Source organism: Gallus gallus, chromosome Z, assembly GCF_016699485.2.
Source record: "Gallus gallus isolate bGalGal1 chromosome Z, bGalGal1.mat.broiler.GRCg7b, whole genome shotgun sequence".
Taxonomy (NCBI): domain Eukaryota; kingdom Metazoa; phylum Chordata; class Aves; order Galliformes; family Phasianidae; genus Gallus; species Gallus gallus.
The window spans coordinates 21,189,950-21,211,725 of record NC_052572.1 but is presented as its reverse complement, the minus strand read 5'-3'; the positions used below and the strand labels follow the sequence as shown (position 1 = coordinate 21,211,725).

At 40.3% G+C, this 21,776-nt stretch overlaps 2 protein-coding genes across 11 annotated transcripts in view; one reads left to right on the top strand and one right to left on the bottom strand.

Annotated features, from left to right (window-relative positions):
• NLN (neurolysin) overlaps positions 1 to 6,710 on the bottom strand; it is a 38,643-nt gene extending 31,933 nt beyond the window's left edge. The window contains exon 1 of one of the 9 annotated variants that reach the window (XM_004937288.5): positions 6,420 to 6,710. Coding sequence is in view for 4 of the 9 variants with exons in the window: in XM_046905958.1 (XP_046761914.1) it covers positions 481 to 542 (62 nt within the window). In the remaining 5 variants the exon portion in view is untranslated. Of the gene's footprint in view, positions 1 to 480; positions 3,556 to 3,609 lie in introns of those variants that run through there. The other 8 variants (XM_424755.7, XM_046905959.1, XM_046905960.1 and 5 more) reach the window with 8 other exon arrangements.
• Positions 6,711 to 6,941: 231 nt separating this feature from the next.
• The window catches only part of SGTB (small glutamine rich tetratricopeptide repeat containing beta), a 20,625-nt gene continuing 5,790 nt past the window's right edge, over positions 6,942 to 21,776 (top strand). Inside the window, exons 1-8 of one of the 2 annotated variants that reach the window (XM_046905337.1) lie at positions 6,942 to 7,128; positions 7,993 to 8,117; positions 12,257 to 12,360; positions 13,095 to 13,164; positions 15,387 to 15,486; positions 17,896 to 18,000; positions 20,790 to 20,928; positions 21,016 to 21,078. In XM_046905337.1, coding sequence (XP_046761293.1) covers positions 7,097 to 7,128; positions 7,993 to 8,117; positions 12,257 to 12,360; positions 13,095 to 13,164; positions 15,387 to 15,486; positions 17,896 to 18,000; positions 20,790 to 20,928; positions 21,016 to 21,078 — 738 coding nt within the window. In that variant the 5' untranslated portion in view covers positions 6,942 to 7,096. The remainder of the gene's footprint in view (positions 7,129 to 7,992; positions 8,118 to 12,256; positions 12,361 to 13,094; positions 13,165 to 15,386; positions 15,487 to 17,895; positions 18,001 to 20,789; positions 20,929 to 21,015; positions 21,079 to 21,776) is intronic. The other variant, NM_001031418.2, reaches the window with a different exon arrangement.

Genomic DNA, 21,776 nt, shown 5'->3' with positions numbered 1-21,776 from the left:
GACTCCCAAGGAGGAAGGATCTCCAGCTAGAGATCCTTCCTCTTGGAGCCCTTCTGCGAGCCCAGGACATGGGTAAGATCTTTATTTTATTTCTCCTTTGTAACACAATAATCTCTCTGGTTCAATACCTGTATACCTGTTTGCCATACAGCCTGCTATTTATTTCCATGCAAACTACAACAAGGAGTACAAGAACACTGTTTAACAGAAAAAAATTCTCAACTACAGAACATGTTTTTCAACACAGTCACCATCATAAGCTATGCATTTTCACCAGCAATGAACAACAGTCTGCATGTTGTGCTCATAAAAATCAGCACCAGGGGAGGTGACCCACTGTCACTGTTGCCACTGCTGAAATGCACCACTCACCACCTCACTGTGCACATGTCCACTGTTTGGTCTCCACAAACATTCAGCAAGTGTCAGCGAATGTCCATGGGTGCCATTTTTTCTACATGTAGGAATTCAATGACATACCTTTGCTCCATGTGCCCTTCCGTGTCAGATGCCATTTTGTCAGACTGACCCTCTGCTGCCATCTGTCACACGGCAACAACACACGGTGTGATACTGGTGGGAAGGCTCAACTTCTACTGCCATACCATCAACATCTGTCTCTGATGTTGTGGCAAAACAGAATAAAACAGGAGGCATTACTTTTGGAGCAGCCATCATATATTCACTCCTGATGAAAGCTGTGGGACAACTGTTTCAGGGGTAAAGTGGTAGCCAAGAAAGGAGATTAAAATAAGAATAAAAGAGGTAAAGAGCGAGGCAGACAAACATTAATTCAGATGGGTTAGCATTGAATATATATTCCCACAGGGTTGTACACATGAATTTAAAACAAAATGGGATGTTACACTCTTTGTGTACTTCTGTAAGTTAAAAAACAATGGCTCTCAGCTTAAAAATTGTATGAAAACACATGAGTTTCATACACAAACAAAACCACCACACACAACATCATCATCTAGTTTTTAAATATGCTTAGGGCAAACAAATGCAGAGATGTTTCTCTTGTTGTACCCCATGTGCAATCGGGAGAACTCCTAAAGATGCAAATAAGAGTAGGTTTATAAAACACAGTGAACCTATCTTTCAACTTGTAATTTATGTAGCATCGTAAGAGCACCTAATTTAAAAATGAGAGCAGCAACAGGACCATTTTGTTCTTTCAAACTCTTGAAATAGCAGATTTTAGCCAAACCATGCTTTCTTGACTTGCACACTGCAAGAGAATCAGCTCTGGAAGTCAGCATCGTGAATCAGGAGACCACACTCATCAGGTGACCGCAGTCAGCACTCACAGGGCCCCAGTGTTCCAACGCCACCTGGTGGTCTTTTTTTTTTTTTTTAATTTAAACAAAAAAAAAAACGTTCCATTAATGCAATATAAAAAATGACAGTTTGCCTCAAGAACAACTATTAATACATGAACAATATGCTGGCATTTCTCTGTGAGTGCTACCAAACATATATAAATGGTAACAGACAGCTGTGATTTAAGTAAACCTTTACAACAACCGAGCCTCATATTCAATCACAGAATCATAGAGTTGCTCAGGTTGGAAAAGACCTTAAAGATCAGCAAGTCCAACAGCAACCTCACCATACTGCCCCAATTTTAACAACCCTCCACTAAATCATGTGCAGAAAAAAAGAAAAAAAAGAAAAAAAAAAAGAAAAAAAAAAAGAGAAGAAAAGAAAAAGAGAAGTCCAAGAAAGAACAAAGTACAGCTATATCACTCAGAGATAAATCACAGCATTATTTCAATTCAGCATAAGGAATGGGACCACAGCCAGAGAATTTAAGTAATGACTTTTTCCTGCTGGACAAACACTTTGGAAGTCATGATTACACTTCACCTCTCAGTCCTTTCATTAGTTTGGCTCTTGACAGTGTCTGGAATGGTGAATACATGCCCTGAATTCTTGGGTGATTTTCCTTGGCAAAGTACTCGGCTTTGTGTCATGACAGAGTCTGGGGCAGGCAGACCCCACAATGGCAAGAGGACAGCATATTTGGTATTTCCTAATCTAAAGTTCCATAACTGTTAGCAAGAAACTTAGTCATCTTAAACACTGTTTGATGGAATAGAAGATGATCTACAACCTTTCAACACGAAATAATTAGTTTTGTCACTGCATATTTTTTTCTGAAAGATTATTTACAACTCAGTTCACAGTAAATTCTATGTTGCTTATCCTTCTGTACACCATTAGCTCTTCAGATCAATTGAAGCCCAAAAACATGGAAGTTATATGAACATTTTAGAATCTTTAATGATAATACATTTTTCTCTGTTCTGCTTTTACAGTCTTAGCATCTCTCAACAAATGCTTACTGGTTTCTTCCATGGAAGTTACACCAACAACAGCAAAGTAACTGGAAAAGGTACTTCGTATCAACTGAAGAAAAATGCAGACCTGAAGCAGAAATTCACAGGTCTGCATAACAAGTTACACGTGGCACGAACCCCTAGGCCTTATGCTCTACTTGCATACTCTACCTATGCCCCCCAATAATCTTTAAAAGCAAGTTTAGCAGGGAAGCAGGTCTGACTGATTTTCATAAGAGAAAGCTATCCCCACGCAATACGCTGGAGTGGACCACACAGAAATGTCAGGCTTCTGCAGAATGCCTGAGATCCTCTCTCCCAAAACCTAAAATGCTAGTACCTACAGTTCTAAAGGAAAACAAACAAAAAAAACACAATGCATAAATCTTACTCTGTCTGATAAACTGGGCTTTGAATCCATTCTGTGAACTGAATTCACGTAGCACCATGGCATACTTCCATACCTGCACACTTTGCTTGAAGAATCATAAAAAGGAAGCTGAGAGACTTCAAAATGTGCATACAGACTGCAGGTCAACTACTTACACTACACTGAATTTGATGCAGGAGGCATCTGTCAGGTATCTTCTACTACGCAAAACACAGTGGAAGAAAAAGCATTTCCAGTTCTCTCACGTACTGCTGCATAAGCACTATCATGCCTGCAATCTAACACATGCAAAGTTCATGCCCTGTACTGCAAACACCACACACTACCACCAGAACAATTCAGTACTTCAATGTAATCAGCTACGAAATTTAAAATAGCTTCTTGACTCCAACTAAAAAAGAGGCAGTACAGCAAGACAGAGAAAAATATTCAGGAGGGTTTCTAAATATGCAAGGCCAATACATTTAACACATACTGGAAAAGAGCCTCTTTGACAAAGGGAATTCATGACTCAGTAGCCTACTGGAATTCTTTGAAGGTCTTTTAAATAGACAGAGGTCAGCTAGTGTCATCTGTTTGATTTCCAAAGACTTTTGACCAAAAGGTCTTCAAAAAAACCGACACTGCTGTGAGATGAACATCATCTTAAAAATAAATTGTTAAAAGACTGGAAAGAAACAGAAAAATGGAACTCAGTGACCTGCATAGTTCCAAGTTGGGTTCTGTATTCCTCAGCATATCAATACCTCACCTAGAAAAAGGTGGGATTCATGAAATTACAGCAGTTACTGATTACGGTACGTATATAAATATGGGGCCGAGCAAAGGTGTAAGAAAGAACAAAAGACTGTAACACATGAAGCACACACATACTATGTGCAGTTCTGCTGCTCCCAGCCATTATAGACTCTCCTGGTTTTTATTCTTCCACGTGTCCAAATCCCCTTCCTCTTCTGACAAGTTAGTAATGATCAATGAGGGATTAATTCCACCCAAAGAACACAAGATGGGGATTCTTCCCTGACAGAAACAGACAAACACAGGAAGTTTTAAAGAAAGTTACACAAACACGAAGAGCACAGAGAGAATGAACAGCGATCAGTTCTTCCCCTGCTACCTCTGACACAACTCAAGAAGAGATCAAACAGTTGTTGTAAGAGGAAAGTTCAATGTAAAAAATGCATTAGCATGATTTTATTTATTTATTTATTTGTTTGGCGCAAAATCATACGACAATTGTCTTTTGTGTTGGCAAGTCCCCATAACCTACGTGATGATATGGCATGGGACTGTTCTGAGAAGTTACTACAGTGTGTTTGTCTCATCATACATACTTTCCTGCATTTCATCTTGACAGACTTTTGAAATAAGCCAAAACACATAAAGAAATCTTTCCAAGCCTGGCATTTCATAGAATCACAGAACATCCCAAGCAACCCACAAGAACCACCAAGTCCAACTCTAAGACAGGAGCACTCAAATCTCAAACCCAGTGTTTGAGAGTGCTGTCCAAACGTCTCTGAACTCCAGCAGGCATGTGATTGTGCCCACTGCCCTGAGAAGCCTGTTCCAGTGCTCAGCCACCCTCTGGTGAAGAACTTTTTCCTAACACACAACCTGACACAGCTTCCATGGTTACTTATCCCAGAATCATAGAATGGCTTTGAGTTGGAAGGGACCTTAAGGATCATCTAGTGCCAGTTCCCAACTTCTTTCTTTATAGAGAGAATGACAGCTATGTTCTCAAAAGATGTTATCTGCACTGATTTTTTTTAGTGTGATCCAACAGATAGCCCACAGGTGAAATTCAGACCCAGAAGAATGCTTTCAGTCCCAACACGTTTGACTCAGCAGGCCCAGGGAGCAGTTTTGATCAGCAAACATGGCTGCGTGTAGATCCTGTTGCAGTTAAAAAGATGACACTCTTGTTTTTGTCCATGGCAGACAACTACTGATGGGCACACAGAGGAGGTTGTGTAGCCCCTAGAGCACAAGGAAAATGAAAGATGTTCTGTGTGTCCTATCTGGACCTTATACTGTTGCTGGTGTTGGATCTGATAGTTTAAGGAAAGTGTACACGTGCAGTATGGTCACAAATAATAAGATACAGGAAAGTGACTGTAAGAGTTTTTATGATTTCCCTGCCATCCTCCTGACTTTCCCCAACTCCACTTCCTGTTGGTTTGATTCCTTTTCAAGAGAAAAGCCAGTGTTCGGAGTATCTCTCTAGGAATGAAAACCTAAAACTAGCCCTTAAATGCAATTTTTTAGGGTGTTTCTCCCTCCCTTCCCCCCCAGAGTCTATGTAAATCTTCCTTCCAGCTCAATATTTGATTTTGAAGATTCTGAAGATCTCGACAGAAAGACTCCAGAATCACAAACCCTGCAGAATTATTTTAGGGTAATAGAATTATTTAAGTCACATTTTCCACTTCTGCTTTTTTTTTCCTATTACACATAATATCCTCAAAAAGTAAAGAGACTACTGTGCTGACTTCATTAATATATGCCTTAACCTACCTTTTCCTACACATTTAGTTGAAAAATGTTAATCTTTGAATCTTTGAATTCTAATAGGAAAGGTACTCAACTGGAGATAAGCTCCTTCACCACATCTGTCTATTTTCAACTGTTCAAGTGCCATTTTCAAATGTTCAGTGCCATTTTATCTAACATAAGACATACAGCTTGAAACTTCCTAAAAAAATCAATTTTTAATCTCACATTTTAAATGTATTGACTAAGAACATCATCTGAGAAAGTTTGCTATTCAATGTTCCTGCAGCCGCGTGCTTAACTTCTGAGGCTTGGAGGTCTCTATTTGGCTTTTGAAATCACTCTTCTTTGTGAAACGACTACTTGGGCACACTTAAATAATGACTGACAAGAAATAAAATAACACAACTAACAAACTGCACCGACCATTCCTAGATGTACTTACGACAAGTGATGAAAAAATAAAACCAAATCTGAAATCAATATCAATACTTTGTTATTACTTAAGGAGATAGCTTCAGTCTTCAAGACAAAGAAGGTCAGACAGCATTTTGGATTGACACAGAATGGAAAACAATGAAAATGACTATAAGAAAAGAATGTAACCGAGTCGATCAATTATTTTACAGCAGTAGGAAGTCTATGAAAAAAAAAAAAAAGAAAAAAAAAAGGATTTTTAATCTTGTTTTCTAACTGCTGGGACCCCCAAGCCTAACTCAGCCCGAAGAATCGCCCTGAACTGGGGCCGAAATGACAGCCCCCAGGAGCCAGCCGTGCCGCACACAGCCCGCACCCAGCTGTCATTTCTCAGAAGCCCACCAGAGGTGAGCAGCCATCTCCTCCTTTCACCCTGCAGCTCAGATCCATGCTCTCCACCGCAGCTCACTCAGCGGCAGCCCGTGCCCACCCAGCCCGGCCCTCAGCCTCAGCCCGCACTCTCAGTGCCCCGAGCACGCCGCAGCTCCTCCTTTCTCTTTTTCACCGCCCGCCGTCTTCCACGATGCTTCCCCGGGCGCGCCCGGAGACAGCGCTCCTTCCCTCATTTTCAAGCCCTTCGGCACCGCGCCCGCCTCACGCCTCACCCCTGACAGGAGGTGAGGTGAGCTGAGCTACCGCGCCCCTCGCCACTTGTCTCTCCCCGCTCTCCACGGCAGCTCCGGGCAGGCCGGCCCGGCCGCGCCGCCCACCTGCACGCCGGTTGTCTCCGGAAGGCGGGCGAGCCGCAGGAGCCGAGGGCGTCACCTGGGCACGCCGTCCAGCCCCGGCCCTATTGTCTGCTCGGCCCCGCGCAGCACAGCCGCAGCCGGGGAGCATCGGCCGCGCGGGACTGGGCCAGGCCCCGCCGGGACGGCCGGCCCGAGCCGAGGGACGCCGAGCCGCGGGTGGCACGGAAACGCCCGGGCGCGGGGCTACGAGGCGCCCCAGTCCGCGCCGCGCCTACCTGCGAGCCGCACGCAGGGCCAGCATGGGGAGGGGGAGAAGGTGGGAGGGGAGGACGGCGCGAGGGGAGGCGGGGCCGCGCGGCGAGGAGGAGGAGAAGGAGGAGGGGAAGGAAGAAGGGCCGGCGTCGCTCTGCTGTCACCGCCGCCGCCCTCCAGCCGGGCGCGGGCACAGCCGCCGGGACCGCGCCGCCGCCTCGCGCATCCGCTTCCGCCGCCTCCGCCGCGCGGTGCCACCGCCCCCGGCGCCTCTCTCCTCCCGCCCCCTCTCTCCTCCCGCCCCGCGCGGCGCTGACGGGACGCGCTCGGCTGGCCGCGCGGTAAGGCGATGCCCCGGGGCGGCGCGGAGCGGGGCGGTGGGGGGCGGGCGTGGGGTGGCCCCGTTCCCCGGGCTCTGCCGCCGAGCCGCGGGAGCTCTCGGGGGCATGGCGGCCCTCAGCCGTGCCGGTGGAGCCCGGTGAGCCAGCGGCGCTGCCCGGCCCGGGAGCCTCTCGTTGGCCGTTATCTCGGCCCTTCGCTGCGCTCAGCCCGCGGTAGCCGACCTCGGCCCTCCGGTGCGGGCTCGAGGGGTGGGGGGAGGATTTCGCCGGCGCTGACCCTGGCGTTGCCGTTCATCGATCGCTGCGCCGCCTTCCCCGGGGGCTGGGTGTCATCTCGTGCCCGTTTGATTCAACGTGGTCTAGGAAAAATAGCTCAGAAAGTTGGAAATGGGGTTTTCCTGAAAGTTATGTAACTGGCAGCTGATGCGGAATGCGAATCAGAGCCGCCCGTGTCCCCGATCCCCGCGAGAGCCGAGGTCGCGGCGCTCCCGCTGTGCCCGGGGCGGACGCGCAGCATACGGCACCGCGGCGTCCGGGGCACGGCAGCTGCTGCCGAAGCGTGTTTCATCGCATCGCTGCTCTCCGTGTGGGTCTTAGCTGGTTATGACTCAGGCATGTTTTCCCTCTCCAAAATGCGAACGTCTTAGGAAAAAAATAAAATCCAAACCGCATCCTTTGGAAACAGAAGTTCATGAGGTGTCTTCTGTGAAGCCTCCCGCAGGAATGAATCTGGGGGAAATCTCTGCCCTTCTGATGGCGGGTTGGAGGGTTGCAGGAGATGCCTGTAACCTGCACAGCCAATGGCTCGTTTCATGGCGGTGTCATATTGGGCTTTTTGTGAAGGATAATTTTTCCTGTGTTGTGTTCACTTCTAACTTAGGTGCTCCAGCAATTAACAGCTGGGCCCGAAGCGCGTGTTCTGACACATTATAAAGCTTCTCTCCCCCCTCCCTATTTTTTTTTTCTTTCTCTGAAATAAGGGATCCTGTATTTTTTTTAAGACAGGAGAAATTCATCCATTTGAAAATGTCTTCGGTGAAACGCTTGGTTTATGCTTTCATCCATTTCCTGAGAGAGCAGAGTCAGATGGAAACTTTCACTCCAGATGAACAAGAAAGCTTAGAAGGTAAGTGGTGAAAGCAGCAGTACCTGGGCAGGTACTGTGCGTGCACACATTACATTATTTGGTGTGTGTTACTGCAGAAAGTAATTGGAGGGATCTAAATGAAACTGCCACAAAATGGCAAGTGAATAAGATCACAGTATTTCGGAAATGGTTGATTTTGAAACCATCTCTCATGTTAAAAATGTTCTAAAGTCACAAAGTTGATTTTAAGTATGAATCACATCAAGTTAGGCAGTGCCAGAAAGCAGACTATGGGTATGATTTGTGTATGCATCCATCGCATTAAGAGTATGGAGCAAACGCTGCTCACCAGAGCCCTCTCACAAGCTCCTAAACACCCATCTGCCAGCGTTCACCAGGAGTGACACCAGACAGTTTCATACACATCTAAAATGAAGAGAAGAGTTATTGAAGCAACAGACATAACGGTTTCAGGGCTGCCATTGGTAATGAATGAGCTGCAGTAGCACTAATGTGTGATGATAGTGCTATCGAGATGCATGCCATCCTGGGTACACTTGCTAAGAAGGGTAAAAAGGATGACACAGGGAGCAAACAACCTGTCAGTCTCACCTCTGTACTGGGAAAGGTGATGGAACAGATCCTGCTGGAAGCTATGCTTCCAGGAAAACAGAGAGAACTGTTTCATACTTAGAAGACATATAAGAGTTCCAGGTAGCTCATCGGGGAAAGCTAAAAGAACCTAGGGGTATAGAAAATAAATATTTTCTATTGCTTTTTCACATAAATAGCAATTCCAAAGAGTGCACAGTAAGGAATATGTTCACTGTAGTATAGTTCCTATTAACAAAAAAACATAGCCACAGAGAGATGGACTTCTGTGTGTGTATTCCTCCACCAGCAGAGAGGAATACATGTTGCTTTCATTGCTGTCATTCTTTTTTCTGATTCCTAGGAAGTAATATCCCAGTGTAGAATTAATAATTAATTCTGTGATTGGCTTTTCATAGCATCTGTATAAGAGACCTATGTACTGTTCTAAGCAGTCTAAGGCTTCACGACTCAAAAAAGGAGGATAAGTTGGAGACAGGGAATAGCAGTGCAGTAAGTGGCATCCTGGCAGTTATCTGAACATTTAGGAGTTGGGATTGAGAAGCATGTCATGCTTCTCAGAGACATAAACTTTGAAACAGAAACCTGGAATGTTCTTCCTTTCAGTGTCTCTTGCTTTTACATTGTAGTTTTTCAGTAATGTAAGCCAGGAAGAAACATGTGTTGCATATTATTCAGAGGTTATTCCACAGATGTGGTTTTGCGTCATTTTGTTATGTTGGCTCACCATGTCAGAGGCAGATGTTTGTGGTATGGCAGTTGAAGCTGAACCAATATTCCCACCAGTGTTCCATTCCATGTTGTTGCCGTGTGACGGATGGCAGCAGAGGGGCAGTCTGACAGAATGGTGTCTGACATGGAAGTGTGGATGGAGCAACGGTGTGACACTGAATTCTTCCATGTGGAAAAATTGGCACCCATTAACATTCACAACACTTGCTGAATGTTTATGGAGACCAAGCAGTGGATGTGAGCACAGTGAGGCAGTGGGCGGTGCATTTCAGCAGTGGCAAACAGTGACAGTGTACCTCTGCTGCTGCAGATCTTTACAAACGCTTCATGCAGGCTCTTGTTCTTTGCTGGCAAAAACACAGAACTAATGGTGGTGACTGCGCTGACAAACAGTGTGTTGTAGCTGAGCATTTTCTCTGTCAAATTCTGTCACCGCCTTCTTTGTAGCCGTCAAAGTTTCTGTGGAAATAAATAGGAGGCATTACATTTGGAGCAACACATATAGATGGCTATCACTTTCCACATGTATGAATTTAACTTGTGTTAGGTTATAGCAGTATTATAGTGAAGTTATATTCAGCTCATGAAAGAAAGCAGTGTTTTTGGAAATTATATAATAGGAGATGAAGAGTATTCCTTCTGTTTTTATAATAACACTGATAAACATTGGGTTATGCCTATGAAGATTGACCTGAGTACATGTTTCAAAGCAGTCTTAGCCTCTGTTTGCCTGAAAGAATCAACATTTTATAGATCTTATTTTCTGAATAAAAATATTAGAAACCCTCACTTAATTCTTACGTAAAGTTTACCATTTTAATACGGATATGAAATCCTAATTTTAGAGCTGTACCCTGCCAGCAGTTTCTTACCATATGCTATGTGTTAGAGGATCAGAGGCAAGCATTCTGAGTAATTGACTCTTTTTAATTGTGCACGATATCTTTACTGCATGTGCAATAGCAATAGGCCTGGTCTTAGCAATGGAATTGGTTATGTCAGGTGGAAACTTAAAGGACAAAATAATTATTTTGTCATTCTTTGTCAAATTATTTTTCATTGGTACCTTGTGCATCCTGGTGTTTGTGAAAAAAGAAAACAGGGTGTGATAAGTGGCTGTGCCAGGAAGTAATTTAAGTATTTTCTATTCCCCACAAAACAATAAAAAGAAGTAGAAACATTATAAGTAAAATTGAGAATTTTATCAAAGTATAAGTCTGGCACATATTCAAACTCTTGTGTGTTCTAATTAAAACATGATGTCAATGATAGTGCAAATTTCCCATGCTTACGTGATGAATAAAATGTCTTAATTTGAGAAAATGGGAATAATCAGAAGGTAGACTGGAGAAATATATTCTTCCGCAGTCCAGGATCTAGATGAGTGATACAAATCTCTGCTGGCTAACGTTCAACAGCATTGTATGAATTAGCAACTTCACTTCTGCCAAGTTGTATTTTAGATAATGTATCTAAGAGGCAGTCATTTCCCTTTTGTATATACAGTTTCTACACGTTGTTCCTGTTTGTAGCACCTATTACTGTGGAATTAAAGCAGAACTCTATACAGAAGGGCTGTGATTTATTTATTTACTGCTTATTACTGCATTGAGTTTGCAAAGGCAGTGCTTTTGAAACCGTGGAATGCACTTCTTAAGATGAAGGATGCACGTCATGCTTTGGATGAGGGTAGTTATACACAGGATGAAGTAGGTTGAGACTGAGCTGCACTGATAAGAAGTACTGTTAATACCTGGTTCAGAATTCAGCATAACCAGTAAAGCTCGCTTTACTAAAAGTTTTTCTACGTAGCAGGAGACAAAGGAGTTTAACACAAATCATTCAGCACACTACTGAGTAATTCAGAATCTGGCAAACCAATGTACATTCAACACTTATAGGCCACAGAAGCAAGTTGTATGCATGTTTAACCATGTATTCAAGCTTTAATTTCGTTACGCTTGGTATGCTATGAGAGGCTTTCAAAAAAATCTTCTAAGTTTTAGTATTTATTTTATAGGTTTACTTTTTTTTTTCCTCAGCTATGACAGAAAGCCTCCGCAAATTGGTCTTATTGTTAACTTTCAGTAATTTTACTTTAATGTTTGGGCCAGCATTCAGGTCTCTTGTAATGCACGGAGCTGAAATTAATTTTAAATTCTAAGATTTAGTTTTTACTGATACTTAGTTGGAGTTCATCTATTCCAGGTAACCTCTAGTTCAGCTTAAAGTGTGTGTAAAATGAAGTATAATATTGGGTAATTCATTTTCTGTTCAAATCAGGCTTCATGAAGATTCTTCTTTGTTCCTCCTCAGTTTTCAATCTAAAACATTTGATGATGTACTTTGATGGAAACATTCTACCAGGGTCTCAAACGTTAGGGAAAATATTGACACAATTTGAAATATTATAATTAACAGAAAATGTGTTTATACAGAATTACATATAGTAATTCCTATTTATCTTCTTTTGCCTGAAATTATGTGCTCACATTTAAGACTTCATTTTGATACCTGGTCTACTTTAGAATTGCATATTGTGAGCATATGTAATTATTGCAGGATTGGGAGTGCCATTTAATCATTTAATTAATCAGATGATTGATTCAGAGGATTGAAAGAAATATTATATATTTGTTTAAGAATAATGGCAGAACAGGTAAAGATTTTATATAGCTTTTAGTCAGTCCTGTGGTGTGTCCCATACTGCGGCTCTTAGTAGCTGAATAAGGAAGTGTGAACCACAACTTTATAAATAAATTAATGAAATTACACTTCTTTTGAGAAACTGCTGAGTTAATTTTTATTATTATTATTATTATTTTCCTTGTAAGTTGCAATTCAGTGTCTGGAGACCGTTTTTAAGATTAACCCAGAAGACACTCATCTTGCACCTCCACAGCATTTGATAGAAATATTTGCAAATTCTTTCCACAAGGTAAGATTTAAATTTAAATTTCAGCATTTTTTGCCAGTACGTGATAAGATCTTGTGTTGTATACACAACTTTAAAAGTGCTGTATAGGCTAAAACAATGTGAAAGCTTAAGGAAAATATGTGAAAAAATGAAATTTCTGTAAAACATAAGAGTGAACTCTTTTGGGACAGTATGAGGAGTTACTTTCAGCAAGACAAGGACAGTTCCATGCATAAGATTACCAAACAGTGGAGGTCAAGTTGTCACTTGAAGGATTTTATCCCTCAGTTAAGCATCTTGCGATTCTCAGAGTTAATTATCTGCACAGTGCTTGAGGTCATCTGCAGTTTTCTGATACTTCTCACTCCACTGTGGAAATAATTTAGATGAGCACTAACCTTAAACTGGGAACTTTTCAAACACATACAAATAAGTGTTACCTGGGAGTTCCCAGTACAGGTAACACAAAAACCATGATGGATTGCATATTTCATATTTCTTCTTCCTGATGTCCTTAAAATGTGTGTTGAGCCATAGGGTTTCTTTGGTTGTAGAAAGCATGCTATCTTTCTTTTCTGAGGATGTTAGTGATGTTTCAGTTCTTTCATACTTCCTCTGCAATACAGAAGATCTGTTTGTTTGTTGATAGAATGGCATCCAGGATGGAAGATTCTTTTTAGTATAACCATATATATGTATACATATAGCTCTTATATTTTAATGAAAAAAGAAATGCTCATTTTGTTTATATACAGAATGATAAGCTGCCTCTCTTGGATTCTTTACCGGAGGATATTGAAAAGGCTGACCGTCTGAAGGATGAAGGTTTGTAATTTAACAAAGTAATGAACATCTTGTTAAGGTTTTTTTTCTGTTGTTGTTGTTATCATGGGTAGTGATGGCAATGCATCTGTGCTGGGCAGCACAACCTGTACAGAAAATTCAGCTTATTTTCCATGATGATCATTATGTTCTAAGAGAGATAAGTGATATGCTCTGTCTGGATTCTAAGAAAGTACTAGCAGCACTTGGTATGATTACAGGACTGTAAGGTTATCCAGCACTCTGTAGGTATTACAACATTCTGTGACCTTAATCAATGTCTTCCATCTCCTTATCTGTCAGGCCACAAGGGTTTGTGAAATGGACTAAGATTTTTTTGTCTGGCGTCAATGTGGAATATTACAGTTGCTATTCCTTTTGTCCTGGATTTCTTAATCTTAGCAGAAATAGCGGGTCTCTGTTTTCTTCTGTTTTCCTTTAGCCAGTTTTTAGCTGGAGAGAGAGAACAATTGGTACCCACTGATACTAGCTCCAACTTAGCAAAGTGTTTCTGGTCACCTTTTGTTCAGACCAGTATCAAAAATTCCAACTTTGATGGCCATCAGTAGTAGTTGTGTTTTAGAGAAATGTCAGGTAGCACAATCTTGTTGAGTGCGTGTACCTTGTGAGTCTTAACTCTCAGTAGGATTTATTTGTGCAGAACTTTAACTTAAAGAAATGGTGTGTCAGTTGTGGGCCTGGAAAATTTTGCTCTCTCCGCCCCCAGCTAGAGATTCAGGGATGTGAGAGATGGGGGCTGCAAGTGAGGACTGAGGCAGAAATCGTTGAGTTCATCACAGGGAGTACAGTACGTTCTCTTTGTACCGTCTCTGCTGCCCAGTGTACCTATAGGTACCAGTGTACCTTTTTGTTATTTTTCACATCCCTCACCAACTTTAGTTCCCTCTGTGCCTTGGCTTTCCTGATCTCACTTCTGCATGTCTGGGTGGCATCCCTGTGTTCTTCCTAGGCCACACATCCCTGACTGCACATGAGCAATTACACTTTCAGTTTGCCTTCTCACAGGCAGGGACTGCTGGCTAATTACAGTCTGGTATATCAGTATGGGGAAGAGGTGTACTACATTGTACATTTTTACTACATTGATGATACTTTGTTACCTAAATCTGGTTTTGTTTATCAAATGCTCCATGGTCACAAATAAATGCCATTATAATTGTTTGCAGTTATTACCATCACCTAGAACTACTTGTTCCACAGTCTTGCTTTATTTGCTTTTATGCAGTTATCTACAGCAGTAATAACCTATTGACCTGTCCCTTTTCTTCCTTATTTTGGGGGAGGGCTGAAATACTTTGCCAAGGTACAGGGAAATCAGTGGAAGTATGTAATTTTCCTGATAACTTTTTGGCATTGCTGGGAACCAAGGCTTCTGCAGGATCTAGCAGGCCAAGAATCCATAGCGGTGGCACCAGGGATGCACCAGGGATGACGTTCAGCTTAAGTATCCTGGAGTAGGATTTTTTTTATCTATTACTCTGTTATGAAGAATGAAAGAAACCACAACTGCTCAATGTCAGCAAGGAAGGAATGCACAAAATAGTTTTTTGTTTTGAAAGAACTTGCTTCAACAATCTGTTTCCATAGAAAAACTATGTTTCTGCAGCTTTTTCACTGAAGCAGGCTTAAAAAGATAAAGTATGAGATGTTATTGAGCAGAGTGTCAGTGTTTTAAAGATTAAAAAGAAAAAAATATCTTTGAATTGTTTTTAGGCTACCTCTGCTATATATATGCTTCTCATTATGCTAACTAATGAAGCATGTAGCAACATCGTGGAAGTGAGGCTTATTTCCCTTATTAAATGAATAGTCACAGGGAAATTTTTTTACTGATGTAAGACCATTAAGGAGTTAACAAATTGCTTATTAGATTACTGATTAATCTATATTAGAGTGGTACTGCAACTACAGTTATGTTTCTCAACAAAGTGATCTTTCCTTAGCGGCAGAAATTGTCTGGAAAGTATGAAATAGAAAAAAAAAGATAAGAAGAAAAAGGCTTATGTGGTGCACTGCAATGCACTTAATAACCTTTACAGACATGGTATATGCTTCTATTTGCTTTATTCCATGCCAGTTACATTTTAAAGAATATATCTCAAAAACATCCTGTCAGAACTGCCTTATTTAGGTGCTGTAATGTGGCTTCTCTACTTTCTTCAGTGTCTTCTAATTACTTAAGAGGTTTTTGTAACTTATTGCAGGTAACAATCATATGAAAGAAGAAAATTATGGTGCTGCAGTGGATTGTTATACGAGGGCAATAGAGCTGGATCCAAACAATGCAGTCTATTACTGCAACAGGTAAAAACAAAATAATACACACGTTTTATTCCCAAACCTCATAAGCATTTTTTAAAATATAAAATATTATGTAGATCAAAACCATGTGAGGCTAGAAAAAAATGATATTTGTATATTAACGTGGTAAATTTGTAGCAGGTATGAAGCAGAATTGGAATACTTCAGCAAATCTGTATCAGAAAGTGTCATGTGGGCTTTAAAATTACTTTGACATTGGATGTCAGCTTTTTGTAAGTTTGGATGTTTATAGTAAAATCATGACCTAGGCTTTTCCCAGTGTGTTGAGAATAATAAGAGCCTTTTCTTCTGGTGGTGTAGTTGTTATTTCAGTCTTCTATAGTACTGACTAGCCTTAGAAAAAAAAGCACTGATGTGGGTATAACATTTTGGAGATTTCAAAGATTGCATAAATATTCTGTAATCTTGTGCATGATCTGTTGAGAAATAACAAGACCACGTTCTTATAATTTTGTTGTATAATCAGTTCTTCACCATAGTACTGACATGGGACTAGGTGAAGTCTGAAAGGGCACGTTATTGCAGTAGCAGCAGCAGGTTGCACTTTCAGTATATTGCCCTGAGGACCATTATTAGAACAAAGGCAGTACATTTTGAGGCCCTCTGTAACTAGGCAGTTATGCCCTGCCTGTAGAGCACCTCTGTACCTTACTCTTGAGTGCATCTGTTTCCAGAAAGGACATGATAATTTGAGTGCTGTCAACCTGTCCTTGTGGTACTGCATGCTGTGGATTTTTCCTTTCTGGGGGCTGTGCTTCCATTGCTCCACCGTTTAGTTTGTGATTAATACAAGTGAGACTTGGTGTTTTGTGGCAAGCATAAAGAAAAAGGGAATGTACAACATAGTAATATTATTTTACATCACTAATACAGTAGTTAAAAATGTAAATAATCTATGTTAACTTAGAAAACGGATCGCATAAATGATTATAGCTATAAAATGTTAATAAAAGACCTGATTCAAAAGCTTTTCAAAGTTGCAGAAAATTTCTTCAATAGAATGAGCTTCAGCAGCAAATCTGTAGTTGGCAAAGAAGGCAGAAATTTTTCATTCTGTGTGCAACTTTGATGAGAACCAAAACAAATCTTGATGTCCATGAGCACAGTATTGTACAGAGTTACATAAAAGAAGACAGGCAGTTCTCTGGAGTTCCCAGAGGTATGCAGTATCTGAATAAACATAGGCCTTTCTCTTCTCAGGAATTACTGCTTTCTAAAATATTGCTTTTTTTACTTTCAGCTCTGTGAAAAATGAGAAAGATTAGATGCCATTGAAGTTTTAACTGTCTGCACATTTTTTTGTAAATATGGAAATAATATTTTCTGCTCGAATGCATGAGAATGCAATCCCCAAGTTTTATCTATAAACTTACTGGCATTCACAGAGCTACAAAACTGTGAAATATGCTAAATATTTAAAAGGACTCGCATGTCTTCTGAACAGACTGCTTACACAAAGCCAGGGAAAAAATGCCATTTCAAGCTATCGCAGGAGAAGGGACTGAGTGGTGATCATAGCATCTAGCTTTCCTAATTTAAAAAGTTTTTAAAATGCTACATGTAATGGAATAGTATTTCTCCTATAGTTTTTTTTTAATGAAGGAAGAAAAAACTGGATTATTATTAGACCTTTCGTAGTGGGGAAATTCTGAGTGTTAATTTGTTACTATCATCTTTTTAGGGCAAGTGTAAATAACCACAGTATTTAGTATTTCAGTGTTATCGCTGGCATAGAGGTGCAATTTTTATTTAGTAATTCAGAGATTGTTGACAAGCGTCACCCCAATTTATTTGCAAGCATGAGTTTTACTGAGGTACAATTGTGTGTGTGTAAAATAAATATGGCTTCAGTTCAAAGCTGGCATGAAGCTGCTAAGTTGTTCTCCTGAAGCCATTTTCAGAGATCAAGTGGGATGGCTCCTACAGAAAGGCAACTCTCTGCTTCCTGAAGCACAGATTCATAACTGCTAAAAAGAGAGCAGAGAAAAATTAGAGTGTTCCTTTGAATAGCATTAAAAATATACTCCTTACTGGAAAAATGATTTTACTTGCGAGTTTCACTTCATGCAATAGGTTTTGTGATGTATTTTGTGCATAGTCTTATGCTGGATTTAGAACAGTTTCTTAGGATTATTTCTCCTTTGTGCCTTCAAAGACAAGTGTGTTCTCCAAAGCCCTAGTCCAGCAATACACTTTAGCATATTAAGAATGTTTGCTTGTCCTACTTCATTGAGGAAAGCTGACACATTGCCTATATAGTGAATGAAAAGTCAGACAGATTGAAGATGTATGAAGTTAGTCATCAACATGCCAAAACATCAGCTTGTGTTGATCTTGCTGTTCCTGTTTTTTTGACTAAGCTCTCTCCTTTCTTTCTCCACTTTCTCCTAGGGCAGCTGCTCAAAGTAAACTCAATAAGTACAGTGAAGCAATAAAGGACTGTGAGAGAGCCATAGCAATAGACCCAAAGTACAGCAAAGCATATGGAAGAATGGGGTAAGCTAATGGAAATCTGAGTAAACACTGAAAACCCATGTGCAAATCAGCGTACATTTTCAGAAATAAGTGGAGCTATGTTGTTTTACTTAGCTGATGTTCTTATTCTGGAAGTGTAGCAATTTTCTGAGGATGACTCAGGGTGTCAGCTTTAAGTTTTATTGATCTTGAGTTTTAATTGATCTTAACATTTTCATACTGAATCTTGTCTGTTTTGGGGGTTTTGTTTTGTTTTAATTTCATTTTATCAACTTTGCAAATTTTGTTTAGGAAGTCATTCTGTGTTTTTTTCTTTTCTACCTCCTACCTACTTATGACTAATGCAAATTCTGCTGTTGGAAAAAGGAATCTGTTAATGATGCAATTAGAGAACAGCATCTTTTAAAGTACTGGGGCTTCAGCGCTAGCAGTAGAAGCCTGATTTTTCTGTTCAGTAGCTCCCAGGAAGCAGATGTTTAGTCATACTAAAACTTCAGCAATTTTCTTCATCCAGGCTGAGGAGTTAACAGGATTGCCCCTTCAGGCAGAGGATCTGCTAAGTGCAGTCTGAAAAAGAATGTCTATTTGAGTGAAGTGCCAAAATTCTAAGATATCTAGCTTTGCATTTTCAATAACAGAGCATATTGTGAGGATGTGGGCTGAATACTTCTTCAGCCCTTTGGCTTTTGAAGTTTATCTACACTAGTAAATGCAAAAAATGCTTGAGGTTGTTCTTTGGGATCAGATGGCACAAAATAGCCCACGTCCATATTATTGTTTAAAATCTAGTTATGGAGTGACCACATCCAGACTGCGTATTGCTAAATACCATTGGCCTGTGTTAACTTCTGAACCGTGCCCCAGAATTGTTTGGGCTAGCTGGCCTGGGACAACACCATGCCAGGGAACATTTATTTAAAATCAAAGTTGATAGAATTCTGTAACTTGAAAACCTTACCAGACACAGTTTATTTTAATAGTACAAATGTAGCCTTGAGATGGTGCATAATTATTTTGCTTGTAAGGATATTGTAAGGATTATGTACGTCTCCTTAGATTTTTTTTTCTGCATATGGCAGAACCCAAGATCTTCAGTTTTCAGTGAGACGGAGGGAAACTACAGGGTGATTTAACTGAAAATTGGAGGTTATTTTAGAGTTTCGGATGTAAGATGAGTGTACTATTTCATTAACAGTGTTAAGTGGGATCTCACATTCTCAAGCACTCAAGCTTTTCCTTTTTTTTTTTTTTTTTTTTTTGTCTGACTGCTTTAAAAGGGGATATATTCTCAACTACAGGGTACTGTTCAACTCAGCAGCTAGAAAGATTAACATATTTGGCTTAGGCTGAGTGAGGATACAGTGCTTGTTTAGTAATAACTGGGGAAGAAAAGCACAGAAACCACTGTCTCAAAAGAAAAAAAAAGCCATGTGAGAATGCTAGTTTTTCTAACTGAGTTACAGAAGTGAATCGGTTTTTCTGAGGATTTGATGTAAAATTCTGTGTCTTGATGTCATAGAAATAAACAGAAATCTTACAGAAATATGCAGCTGTGTAGACAGTTAAAAGAAATGAATTGTGAGCAAGGAGACTTGCCCGCTGTTCGGACTGTAGTGTATACGAAGAAGCAGAATTTTACATACTTTTTTCCATAAATAAACACAATTGCATCACAGAAATATCTGACTGCATTTATCCTCTGGTTAGAAACTGCTAATTTATGGGCCAAGAGGGAGAACACAGTTCATGAGAGCAATTGTGTTGAGGAAAAAATATCGCATGAGTTACTCTAGAAGTTTTATACTGGAGTCCTGTGCTGTTACTGAGTTTGTTATAGCTGAGAGTGATGACCATGACTGATGTATCGAACACACTGAGCTCTCTTGCCTGCGATAAAAACCAAGGTCTCATGGTGGTTATTAGCACAAGCTTATCAAACCTGTCTGCATAGCTCAGCACATACTAAAGGGGAACTGGAGTACTAAATATTAGTGGAATGTAGGTTACACAGAGCTTTCACAAAATGAGGAAAAAATCAGGTTAGCTTTGTGATCAGCATAAATTGAATATATAGCAGAAGGCAGAACTGAAACTGCAACCAGATGGACTTCTGGAATAGCTCCAAGAAAGGAAATGTTTATAATGTGGGAGCTAAACAAATTTGAAAACAAATATTGTTTCAGAAGTAGTAGATAATCCATTCTGTGCACTCTTGAGCTGCTGGAGAATAATATTTTTCAGAACATTAAGCAGGCTTTTCCGAAACATATCTTTTTTAAAGATACTGCTACTGTCCTCTATAACCTATTTGTCAAGCAGTGATGTAGAAGATCCGAGAGGAAAACCTTACGCCGATCCAGTGCAAAAGTCTGTTACATTGAAACTCATGGTTTTACTCTTTGTTTTCTTGCAGCAGCAGAATTCATATTAGAAGTATCTTAACACTACTTATCTTCCAAATATACCTTTCCAAATAATCTCTTGGATCAAAAGGACTGGAGGAAACAGTAAGGGGAATTCCTGAGTGCAGCTTGTGTTTTCAGAAACTAAATCATTTGATAATGCCAGAGTTTTTAATGAAACTTCCATACGTATGGAGTAGATGATGCCATATGAGTTCTTGAGGATCATCTGTTCTGCAGTAATAAAGGTTTACGCTAAGCAGGAGTAGCACAACAGCAAAACATCCTTTAACTTAATGCTCAAGATAGAGTTAGTTGTGAGATGTTGTTTTAATTGAAGCAGAGAATGTATCATTATCTTTTGATGGCTGATAATATTCTACCCAGGATTTCTTTATTTCACTTTAGGTTGGCTCTGACCTCAGTGAACAAATATGAAGAAGCAATTACCAGTTACCAAAAAGCACTGGATCTTGATCCAGAAAATGATTCTTATAAGTCAAATTTGAAAATAGCAGAACAGAAACTAAGAGACATGTCCAGTCCTGTAAGTTAGCTCTGCATTTATTTATTAACAATGGTTTTGACTGATATTTTGGAGCTAAACTTACCTTCAGATCTTACTTCTTTTTAGACTGGAACTGGGCTGAGTTTTGACATGGCAAGCTTGATAAACAATCCTGCCTTCATTAGCATGGTGAGTGTATTTCAGGCTTTACGTTACATTGCTTTTAAGGCTGAAGTTTTAAGAACAACTCTTGTCTAATAACACAAGTGTTTTTAGTGCTTATTATAATAGATAAGTTGCATTATCCTGAATTTAAATTTTTCTAAGTCATTTTGTATTTAAACCTAAAACGGGAGGATAAATTTACTCTAATGCTTGTCAGATCTCCAGTTGATTCTATCCTACTTAAGAACATACAATGATATACGTAGATAGCTGTGCTGCTTTCAAAGACGGCAAGAGTAGCAAAACGTGTCAACATCATGGTGGGGATATCTTTTTTATCCACCACAGTTGACAGTCAACAAAGAAATCTCCTCTCAAATGAATAGCTGTTGATTCAGATGCAGTCTACTCAACAAAAGACTAAAGCAATAACTGCACAGAACACCTTTTTGTTCTTACCCTTTCAAATTATCTCTGACATCTTTATGTGTGTAGTACTTCAAGAGATGTGCAAATAGTGAATCTAAGAAATATATCATGCTTTGCTTTTACTTCCAGCACTCTTTCAAGTTGTAGTTTTGTCCTTCAATAGTTTTCTGTTCATGAAGGTCTGTCTTAGCCAAATGGTATAGATTAACGTTGAAGAATGGAATTTGCAGGAAAGAAATGCCAAAAAATACTTATTTCCTTTGAGAATGCAGTTAAAACTGTTCTACCCTTCT